The sequence below is a fragment of the Martes martes genome (assembly GCF_963455335.1).
Source record: "Martes martes genome assembly, chromosome: 2".
Taxonomy (NCBI): domain Eukaryota; kingdom Metazoa; phylum Chordata; class Mammalia; order Carnivora; family Mustelidae; genus Martes; species Martes martes.
This window is the reverse complement of record NC_137889.1, coordinates 139,905,607-139,917,659: the sequence shown is the minus strand read 5'-3', so window position 1 is coordinate 139,917,659 and position 12,053 is coordinate 139,905,607. Positions and strand designations below refer to the sequence as shown.

The 12,053-nt window shown below is 45.8% G+C and overlaps 1 protein-coding gene across 1 annotated transcript in view; it reads right to left on the bottom strand.

Annotated features, from left to right (window-relative positions):
* Positions 1-12,053, bottom strand: part of NSD2 (nuclear receptor binding SET domain protein 2) — an 81,715-nt gene that overhangs the window by 26,400 nt on the left and 43,262 nt on the right. The window contains exons 6-9 of the mRNA XM_080831216.1: positions 10,094-10,238; positions 7,392-7,510; positions 5,076-5,157; positions 3,467-3,588 (exon numbers count right to left, since the gene is read on the bottom strand). Coding sequence (XP_080687342.1) covers positions 3,467-3,588; positions 5,076-5,157; positions 7,392-7,510; positions 10,094-10,238 — 468 coding nt within the window. The remainder of the gene's footprint in view (positions 1-3,466; positions 3,589-5,075; positions 5,158-7,391; positions 7,511-10,093; positions 10,239-12,053) is intronic.

Below are 12,053 nucleotides of genomic sequence, written 5' to 3'. Positions count from 1 at the left end.
AGGGCAAGTGAGGCCTGCGTCTCACCATGCAAACATGCGGGCACCCAGGGGTAGGACACCAGGTGGTCACCCAAGACTTAGACATTTAATGGGATGGCTGATGTCCTACAAGAGCGACTGATGAAGTGGTTACTGCAAATAACCTGATCGCGGTGCCCCCAAGACACCGGTCACTGAACCAAAAGAGTGGAGTTAAATGGCTCATAATGATACTGTAAATGATATTTTTCCTAAAAATTTGCTGTAACTAGTGTCATAGTAAAACTGCTTAGTAAAAAAAAGACAGAATCAAAACTCCTCCTGCCTTTTATGTTGGAAATTAGTTTAATATGTACAGTACTGAGTACATTCCATTGGCAATGGGAATTAGCTGACGAGGACTCCTTTTAATGTGTGCTGCTTGTTCTCTGTTTCTGAAGGTGCAGATGCCAGCATTTTTCAATAAAAACTCGGCAAGTCATGAACTAGGAGACAAGTGTGGCCTCTAGCAAGACCAGCCCCTTCGGCGCGGAGTCCTTGTCGCAGGCCCAGGGCAGCCCCCGGTGACGGGCGTCCCTTCAACGTGAAATCTACATGGATCATTGCAATATGAGTGTGTTTCTATTATGAGATGAATGTGATCAGGTAAATGGCCTTGATTAGGTATCTTACCTTGGTCTTAAAATTTGTTATCTGTTTTCTTCATTGTATGTGTTAGTAATACCAGTAAAAACAGATTATCACACATCTTCCATAAAATGACTGTGATAGGAATGTCCCTTAGTGTGTACGACGATACACCACCTGGAGCAGACATCCTGGAATATTACATCATTTTAAGTGCAGTACAGGGCAGCTGAGTTCAAATCCAACTTGGCTGATGTGGGCTCCCATAAAAGCTGTTACCAGTGAAGGCGAAAAAAATAAGAATTTGCTCTACTAAGGGAATAAGAAATGAAGTTACAAAACACTTAAATCACATTAATTCCTTCACAGGCCTTTGTCATGCAAGTGTGTAATTTTAATCTATTCTCTTCATTAGGGTGCTGTAGTACCATGTAATACTTATTCCAGTATCAATTTCATTTCTCATATATACCTTTTTTTGAGAAGATTTTAAACCACAAATGACCTAAAATGTCTTGAAATACCAACTCTGTGAAAACTCCTTATTTCAATCAAGGGTGATAAAAAGCAGGACACACAAACATGCAGTGGGCATGTGACCTAAGTAAGGGGCCAGTCTGAAGCCCAAACAGCAGCTCCCAGGGTCACCCAACTCCCACCAGAACAGGACACCAGTGGTTTACAGGACACTGTTTTAGAACCCTACACTCTGTCTCCCGTGCTAAAAGGCACTCAGCATGGTATACGTTGTCAACGCAGACTGTAGTTCAGTAGTGGTAACACAGAATAGACAAGGCTTTTCGCTCACCTGAAGTGGTTTAATGAATAGTATAATTCTATAAAAATGAACGCTAATGAAAGATTTATATAAGCCACTCAAAAGTGGCCTGATAGAAAAGGCCTAGTAACTTGAATGTTTTTACATAAGCAATAGAATGCATACTATGGGATCTATGTATCACCTTCAAAATGCAGAACAGTGTATGATTTTAATGTGTTTAATATATAATATGAACATATTTAGTAAACTACCCACTTCTGAAGTTCTAAAAAATTAAAAAATCAATGAAGTCTAATGATTATAAAATGTTTCACTGAAGTCTTCCCAAGTTCAGAACAAATGTCTAACCCAGGAAGACCCCAGTTACTCTGGTCTCAGTGAACATCAGACCACCAACCCTGACCCACCTGTTCTAACCCCACCCTGGCTGTGTCCGCCCTGGGCTGTGCTGCCCAGAATCCAAACCTTTGGCTGGCACGGTTTCTGACCAGGAATGACAGAAAAGATTTGTTTTCATCCTCAGAGTTTTTCTTGCAACTGTATCTGACAACGGAGTAAGTAAAAACTCAACCAGAAAGTGGATCAAAGTGCAATGACAGAAAAACTCATTAAAAATCTTCTTAAAAAAGCTGACTTTAAGCAAAAGGGTCTGTGGACCTGAAACTTTTTACTTTTAGTATTCTTTAGAATTAGAATCTTCATTTTTCAGGATACTAATCATAATTCAGACAAGAAAAAAGGAAAAAGGAAAAAAATTTGTATAGAATTTGTCTTTTTCAGGTTTCAATAAGCCCCTGGAAGTTCAGTGAAGAGTTCATACTGCATTTTCTCGAATATGCCCAAACATAAGAAATGTTTAGTCACCTACACACACCAAACTATAAGAAAGCCCCAGTTCCCACACATGAGCAGCTTCCCACCACCACTGGCGTGAACCCCCAAAGAAGACCCCACTCAGAGCAGCTCTCTCTATGTTTATACCACCTCAGATGGCCCAGGTCCCTGGAAGATACCTCATGCAGGAAGGACCAGCCCTCATCTAGAGTGAGGAAGTAACTAAGGTTGAGACGGCAGAATGGCCAGGCCCCACCAGTGACCGTGGCAGAGACCAGGTCAAAAGTGCCACCTTCTTACCCAATAGGGTGAGGGGTATATCCACTCCCTGCCTTACTGTCTTGTTCAAAAAAGCCCAAGGTTAGCATCTCCTCATACTCTAAATAAACAGGACTCATGTCTACAATGAGAAAAAGAGGATCACAGGGAACAAATTAGTAAGGAATTAAAACTTGATTATAAACTCCTTGGGTAGTCACTAAAATTGGGAATCCAAAACTCCCAAAAAGTGTCATATTTGCATTCTGAGGCTGTTTTTTTTGTTTTGTTTTGTTTTCAGAACGGCCAAGACTTTATATCTGGTGATGAAGTCCAGATGTCATGATACAACGAGGGGTATAGCCTCAGGTAGCTATTATTCCGCTATATACTGCGTATTCTGCAAATGCAGAAAATAGAGGAGTCGTATTACCATGGTGGTTCTGATTCACCTCCACACTCAAGCATCTAAGGGTATGCCAGGATTTAGAGGACTCAAACCATGGAATGCATGAGGACATGCCTCCATGAGCCTAGGAATCCAACACAGCAGGCAAGCCATCCTCCACTCCGCCTGGGGTGAGTGCACAATGACCAGAGTCAGCTCAAGTGACAGTGTCATGTTAGGGCCAGAGCAGACTTGCTGGGATGTGGAAAATTCATTACAGTGTGGGGCTAAATAGAACACATTTTAAACACAGATCTCAAGAACAGTTAAACTACATCCAGACTGAAGTATATGCACAGACATTTATACATACACTATGTGCATGTGTGTATACCTGTGGTGCTCAAATAGACTAAAATAGTGATTTTTTTCCCATTCCATGACTAATACATAGTTGAAAGAATCTGAAACTCACCTACATTTGTGGAGAGGACACCAGTATTATGCTTGTTAAGTCTCACTTTTGCTCACACTTCAACTTGGGCAACTAAATGGCCTTCATATGAACACCACGGTCATCACTATCATTAGTATTTTACCTCATTCTCAGTTAAGGATGCAGAAGGAGACGAACTTTTGCTAAAAGGAGTGGAAGACGCAGCTGTGGATGCCCGATTTCGCTTCTTCAGTGGTTTGCATGCATCTGACAGATGTTTCGTTGCTGTAAAACAATTTTGGTTTATAAAGTAAAGTTTGAAATCTTAAACCCTCAATCTCTTAACTGCTTCAAAATTACCCCTGTAATAAATGAAATTCTAAAGATAAATTTTCCGGGCTCCTCTGTCATAGTAAAGGCTTAACTTTTTACTGTGAAAAAATCTGAATGGAAACAAAGGCAAATTGTCCAGTGAACTCCCTGCCTGGCCAGCCCCCAAATCCATCACAACCTGGGGCCAACACGGCTCCATCCACACCTAGCTTCACATCCCCAGAAGCCATATTCTTCTGGAGCAAATTCCAAATATCATTTCACCTGTAAAAAGTTTAGTACATGTCTCTGAAACATAAAGTTTTAAATACAACCACAAGACCACTATGCCATTCTTAAAAGTAACAATCCCTTCATATTCTCAAATGTCCACTCAATGTTTAAACTGCCAACACTGATGCAATCACACGAGGGTTTATTTAACAAGCTTAAGCTTGGGTCCAAGTCCCTACTCCGCTGTGTCGGGTATACTTGGGCCCAACCTTAAGGTAGTTAAATAAACCCTCGTGTGATTGCATCAGTGTTGGCTCCTCGGTGGTCTCTCGGATGCGAAAACTTGGGCACAACATTGCTCACAAATGTCTTTCTTTTCATAGTCCATTTAATTGATTTTTGAAAACCAATATAGCACCTCATGAAAAATAAGGAAAGCAAATCCATTTCCAACTCTCACTTACTCCTTTCTCCTCTGAATGTTGTTCTCCTTTCTAATTAAGAGTTGGCGACAGGAGGGAGGCAAGATGGCATCTGCGTGATTTCAGCTCAGGTCATGATCTCAGAGTCATGAGATCGAGCCCTGTGTTGGGCTCCTTGCTCAGGGGGGCGGGGCAGGGGTGGTATCTGCTTGAGGTTCTCTCTTTCCCCCTCACCCTCTGCCCTCCCCCACCCTCTCTCTTAAGAAAAAACCCGAAAAACAAAAAAGAGTTGGAGATGGAAAGCTCTCTCTAATAAACTGTCAGACACTTCAAAAAGACAATGAGAAGGGAAAGGGAGCCTACTTCTTTCATTGCTTTGAGATACTTTTCATAAACACTTGAAGCCAGTTTCTTCAACATGTGAAAGAGAAATAACTAATCCTTACTTTTTACTTTTAGTGAAAATAGATGATCAGATACTCAAAAGTGGTGAATTTATAGCAACTACTGGCACCATCAAGGAAGAAACCTGGATATTTCTGACTTAAATAACTTCTTAAGCGTAATTTTAAACTGAAAATAAAGCCCAGTAGAAACCAATAGAAAAACAACTTCAATAAAATGTAGCTGGAGCACTATGACCACTTACACATTCAGGCACACGAGAACCTTCCTTCCCCCTTACTAGCCATCAGATCCCTCGGAGGGGATCTCGTGCCCTTCCCCGGCCCAGCTTCCTGTTCGCTGCCAGCCCAGCCCAGGTGCCTGGCAGAGCCGACAAGGAAGAAGCACTAACCACATTACCTGCCTGGCTCTTCAGCGAGGAGGCTGCCTCGATGGCCTTGCAAGAGCTTGTTCGGGCTGTCTTGTCACTGACCGTCTCTCTCTGTTATTACATAAAAAGAAAAAAGAGAAGAAAAGGAAGGGGAACAAAATCTAATGTGAACTAACACAGGTTGCTGAAACGTTGTGCAACAAAAATGTCCTTTGAAATGTGCTCCACACACTCCATGAGCACGGACCAGGCTCACGCCTCTTTCACAGCTCAAAGGCCCTCCCCGGCGCCTGCCCCGCCATCTGCTGGGATAGAGGGACTTGGGGGGTAGGGGAACCAAACAAGCCATGCTGCTCAGACTCTTCATGTGAGCCGCATTTCCTACGCTCCTCCAAGTTCCCAAGTGGTGTCTCAAGTCAATGCCAACATCACTGCTCTAACTCCCTGACTCCCTCCACAGAGGATTTCCAATTCAGAGACAAGGTCCAGACAAGCCTCACAAAGATCATCAAGAAAGCACATTTCACAACTGAGAAAAACCACACACACACACCCAAGAAGGGATCAGGAACATTTTGTTCAGTGCTCAAAATCTGAAGGAGTTGAAAATAACCTCTCCTGGGTGCCTGTGTGGCTCAGTTAGTGAAGCATCTGCCCTCGGCTCAGGTCATGATCCCAGGGTCCTGGGACGGAGCCCCACATCGGGCTCCCTGCTTGACAGGGAGCCTGCTTCTCCTCCCTCTGCCTGCTGTGCCCCCTGCTTGTGCTTTCTCTCTCCCCCTCAAAATAAATACATAATTTTTTTTAAAAAGGGAAAAAGAAAAGAACCTCTCCTGACAGCCCTGAAGCAGCATGGCCACACGGCCACCTGCGCCTTCCCAGTCCCCAGGCCGGGCTGCTCCCTGCACTCCAAGTGCTTCCTGCACTCCCCAGCCTGCCCAGGGCCGGTGTAAGCAGTCACAAGACTGTGGACAAGTAAACAGGGGCCCAGGAAGTGTACAGGATACAGCCTACCCGGTTTATAAAAACTCAACCAGAGGGAGACACCACTACTCTTTTTATTATGTGCTACTGCCCAAGCTTAGGTAATAAAACATTTCTACCTGGCTACTTAATGTGAATTTTGATATTTCAAATGTCCAGGGCCACACATTTTTAAGGTAAATATGAAATACAAGTAAGTCAAGGCAGCCGACGTGAGTCTGCCCACCAGCACGGGACTGCCTGACTAGCAGGCGGCAGAGAGGATGCTCCTGGGGGCTGTGAGCCGCCTGGTTACAGTGACACAAGGTCCATTTTACCTCTCTCCGGGCTGGATACTTGACCACTAACCACTTCACCCGACAGGTGCCCTGGAAGAATGTTCTCTTGCCCAGAAAAATAGAGCAGGGCCTGCCTGTTGCCCTGACCCGCAACAATGGCCTTAAAGAAGCAAGATAACCGATGTGGTGGCCACGTGGTCACACTTCAGCAGCACGTGGAATGGGGTTTTCCATTCTTCCAAATAAACTCAAGCATAAGATACAAAGTCTGTTTCAACTCTCAGTCCGTGACTCAACAGCACAGGGCCATAAAGCACCCTGAACGCACACTCTCCACACACACAATCACCATACGCGGGTAAGCGGGCTCACCCTCCTCCAGGTGCCAGGCAAACTTCACCCCTTGATGCCTGCTGGACTGTGCTAGAACTAGACGGCCCTGGGGCTGGACCCTCATATCTATGCACATCTATACTCTTTTGTAAGGGTAGAAGAGTATAAGTATATAAGTATATATATAGAGAGAGAGAGAAAGAGTATATCATATATTCTATGCATATCATATCTATACTCTTGTTGCATCAAACAGGCCTACTTAGTAGTCCCATTAGATGAATAATAACATGAATTACTAATAAACTGAATGAATTCATAAAATCTATTTTCAATGCCTTTAATGGATTTTGAAAAACTTTCTTATTGAAGTATAACTTATCTCTAATTGATTTTGATGTTTTCATGCCAATTATTTACACACTGAATAAAAGCCCTATAGACAAGAGCAATCTTTGGTCTATACAATTCCATTAAATCTAAACATCAAGTATTATTCAAAGTGTTTGCATGTTTTTCTTTGACAGCCAAGTATGAGCAGTTTGTGGTAAAGTCCATGGCAGATAGGAACTGGCCCTCTGCAGCAGCCTTGTCAAAAGGGTTTCAGGAGAGAAGCGACTGTCTGCCTCTAAACCAGTACCCACTGAGGAAGGCACCCAGCCTCTGATCTGCTTCTGCCCAGGAAATAGGCCACTAAGGACTCACACAGCACACGCTCCTCCAGCCCAGGCACACCTGGGGCATAATTACCTTCCGAAGACCATGCTTCTCGGTCCTGAGTCTTTTCCTGGGTGCATCTTCAACTTCAGCCTCTTCAGCAGGGTCCTGTGTCCTCTTTGTATGGTTTCTTTTTTTCCCATTTACGTTACCTTGGAATGGGGGATAGGGGAAACTTACATAAAAAACACTCCACAAGCCACCCTCCAAAGCAATGATGGCCCAGCCAGGGCATTCATGTGCAAATCCCGCCCCTGATGGGCGTCCAGTAATCAGGTCGCTTTCCAGGCCCTAAGTATTATAGACCAAATCTCTTTGCATTTTGCAAATTGCAAGGGACCATTTCCTATACCATCAAATACTAGAAAATCCTTATCTAATCTACAGATTATTATATTGGTATTTGTTATAATTACATTTTAATGTATCATAGCACTAAATTTATATATAAACACTAGTTTCCTAACATTTAAAGACTAGTGGAACTTAAGTGGAACTTAACTTAAGTACACTTTAAAGTGTACTTTAAAAAGTACAAAGCTTGCTACTTTTTATACATTTCCTGAAAGAAGCATGTTAAGCAGCAACACTCCTTCGGTATCTGCAAATTAAGGGTTTTCTACATGTTGTTTAACTATGTCAGTCATTAGTATTTCCAGGAATATCAACTAATCCAAGATTTAAGGTACTGACCTAGAAAACTAAGATGTAAGGTCAGAGTGCAAATTCTAGAGAGGTGATTAACTTGAACACACCAATGTTTATTCCAAGCACAGATCCAGTATTTCTATCTGCATGCCTGTTTTACCGAGGTTCAGGGTGTAGCCCTGGACAGTTGGGCAGACATCTGGTGGGAGGGCAGGATCATCCTTACCACCCACAGGGACAGGGGTGCGCAGCCAGGAGGAGTGCGGAATCCCATGGTGCCTCAGGAGGAGGTGCAGCTAGCCACACCCTGGTCACTCGTCCAGGGCCTCACCACAGGTGGAGGCCTGATACCACTAGAGCCCTCAGCAGCTGCCTGCCCTATGACAGCGTGAGCCGGCCCACAGGCAGCCACATGGGCTGGCCATGAAGGCCCACCGGGAAGAGGCTTGCAGAGCAACAGGGTCTATGCAGCACTGACCATGCACGGCCAGCACAGGGCACAGCCGGCCTGACCTGCCAGAACACCCTCAACCTAGTTTTGCCCAGCTCATCAGCGCATGTCACTGAGCTACAGAGACCTGCGAGCAGCAACTGCTACCCTGCACCTCTCCACACAGGTGAGGTGGTGTCACAGTCCTTCACATAAGAACTTCCCCCTGTGCCCAAAATGAGACAGCGGGCATTCCGTACAGAAGTCAGCAATGTGGGCTCTGTCTGAATTCCTCACACTGAGGCCATGGACAGCTGATGCCACCAACACAGCCCATCGTCTTAGTTATTGGCATTGGAGGCCCCAAAAGGGAGGCTCAAGGGCCTCCAGAACAGGAACACACCTGACATACACTGAAGGTGGAAACCAACCCTGTCCTCCTGTCAGTTAAGTAGTCGGTAGCAGTCCAAAATGACAAAATGTGACAGAGTCATAGTCACACTTACTCTTCAAGGGTAGTTCAATCTGGCTTCAGGAAAACCTAACTCATTCTTAAATAAGCCAGTCATTGAAAAGGACCACCCTTCCAGATTTGTGTGCTGATGAAGAGTCAAGTCAATGTCTGCCTTTTAAGGAAAATGCACAAATCCAGAACATCCTTGCTATTCTAAATTATATTATTTGCAACAAACGCTGAACAAATTCAACAAAATTCAATATTAATATATGAGATAGCTGATGTGGAGATCTAGAAAGCCCTAAAATCAAGAGCATCTGCGACCAAAACAGGCAGGCTGTGTAGTGCACATGTGGATAGAGTCAGATGTGCATATGCTGGTCTAGAAGCATGTGCTCGTGTGCACAAGGCAAAATGCAATGACTTCTGGGTCTTGGTCTCCTTTTAGGTGAGTCTTGAAACACTTTACATTTGACCACTCCAAAACTCTTCAGTGATGAACCTTGAGAAATACAGAATTGTCCATATTTTAAATTGATAACCAAAGATATTTTTTACGTTAGAAATGTTGGTTTTCCATGACATGTGTGTACAGATGACAGATCTGACCACTGTCACAGGTTCTTTCCAAGCTTACAGTGTTAAGCCTCCCTTCTCTTAAGCAAAGGAGAATTTTTTGTTTTTTAAACTGAAGGCCTAAGAAGAACCAGAGGACGGCCATACTTAAAGCCAGTCCACAGTCACCTTCCTCACCCTGTGAGCTCTCAAGCAAATGGGCCAGGAATGCCCTCCCTGCTCCCAGGTCCAAGGCCCCCCACCTGAAGAAGCAAGCCTCTCCTGAGGTACAGGTCCAGCCCCTGCCGGAAGGGCAGCATCACGCCTGCAGTCCTAGCAACTGCCTGGGCTCCCTCCCTTCTGTGTACCCCTGGCCACCCCATTGTTGTGGAGGCTAGAGCACCCACTCCACTGGGGCTTGCAGAGAGAGGATCACACTAAGCAGCTCTCACAACGAGGGGAAAAAGGCAGACAGCAGAGATTGCTTTATTGTGACCACACGCGCTCTGGTTGCTGGCGCAAGCGCACGGGTCAGAGATGGGGAGAGTGGCCCCACGTCCCTGCAGTCCCCGAGCGGAGCTCAGCAGGCTACATGACACACATCTCACAACCAAGCAGAGCACACTAGCACAGCGTTACGTTTACCAGAGTCTTCTTCAGACTGGCAGGAAGCCACCAGGGCGAACTTGGTATTATAGCGGGCTTTCTGTTTCTCGTTGAGCATGTCCCACTGCGATCCCAGCAGCTCCTCAATCTCCTCGCCTGAGGCATCCGGGTGCTCGGCAACCACCTGCAGACCCAGGAAGAGGGGTCAGAAGGCCTCACACCTACAACGCACTGGGGTTTTGTTTTGCACAAAATCCAACGCACAGCCCTTGGGAACTCAGTGTGTGGTGTATTTATTCCCACATCATGGAACGATGCCCCAGAAAAGCTTCAAAGAAAATTAGTGATTATTTGATGCTATAACCCATTCAAAGCTCATAAATAAAAACAGTGCTGGTGAAAACAACTCAACTGTATTTATGTCAAGGCAGGAAATGATAAATGGTAAGAGGAAAAAGCACATTTTTCCAAAATCACTAAATTAGTTAATAGTAAGTTAAAATTTTCTAGGCATCCTTGGAAAATCAGTGGTAGGACAAGTGTCACGGAAACACTACCTGTCAACACAAGGGTGAAGTCTTGGCCTGGCCTTCTCACTTGCTGTAGCACACACCTTCTGTCTCTCAGGTGCATGCTCTGGATAGTACAGATGGCATGCCAAGGGGGGTAGACAGCACACAGAAACACACCCTCTGCACGGCCTTCTAGCCATGTTGGGGCTGCCGGCATCAGCACCCCGGAAGCATGCTGGAAGTGAGGACCTCAGGCCCCACCCCAGACTTGCCAACCAGGACTGTGTATTTTCCTAAACTCTGCAGATGAGTCATGGGCCCACAGCCTTAACTGTACACTAACAACCAGAGAAGTTTTAAAACCTCTGCTGTTCAGGTCCCACCCAAAGCCAGTTCCTTCTCTGGGTCTGGCATCAGTGTTTTCAAGACTCTCAGGGACTCTCATGGGCACCCAAGATTGAGAGCCACCAACAGCCGGGGCACAGAGGTGGGCGAATGACGGGCAAGCCAGACCTACCTCACTCCATTTTTATTCGGTCTACGAACTAAGAACTGATTTTGCATTCTTAAACGGTTGGGGAAAAAAAGTCAGAAGAAAATGTCCTGGCACATAAAAATGACAGGTAATTCAAGCATCAGCGTTCATATACCAAGTTTTCCTGGAACCAGCCACTTGCACCCCTTTACCTGTTCTACAGGGCAGCCCTCCTGCTACAACAGCAGAGCCAAGTAACAGACACAGGCCAACTGCCCAGGAGGCCCTTTCAAAAAACGTTTGCTGCCTGATTCCAAGCACTGACCAGCGTGCTTGGAGCCAGACCCCAGGTTCGCGTGTGGCTCCCACATGGCAGCTTTGTGAACTCGGGCAAGTGAAGGGGTCTCCCCCTCTGTGATGTGGGGGCAGTAACTCTTCACCTGGCAGGGATAAGGAATCACCAAGTTAATGCTGCTGGTCACTACTACCACTACTACCACCTGGACCCACCCTGGCCCAACCAACATGGGTAACCTCTGCCCCAAAATGCAAAACCCTACTCACAACATGGTCACCGCAGGCGGCTTCCTATGGCCTTCCGTGCCCCCTCCCTGCCACCTCATCATGTCCTCCGTGGCCCTGAGGGACACTGGCACACCGCCAACTTCCACCCACTCTCACATCTCAGAGCACATGCATTTTCGGATATGGGTCAACAGCAGCCTACACAATCATGCAGCCCTTCCATGTCCTCACATCCCAAGGACGCCCTCTGCAACTCAAAGAACAGCTCTGAGCTCCAGCGTTCCACTGGGTGTTCCCAGTGTCCCTTGTGAACTGTCACCGTTTCCACCATGCCCCTGCAGTCCCGACCCCACATACACCTGCTTCCTCCTCTCATCCTGGGGCCCCCTCGCCTCTCAGCCCAGCAGGGTTCTGCTCTGCCTGCCCATCCTTCATGAGGGTGAGCTCACCAGCCCCAACACTTCAAGCATCAAAGGTCTCAGACCTT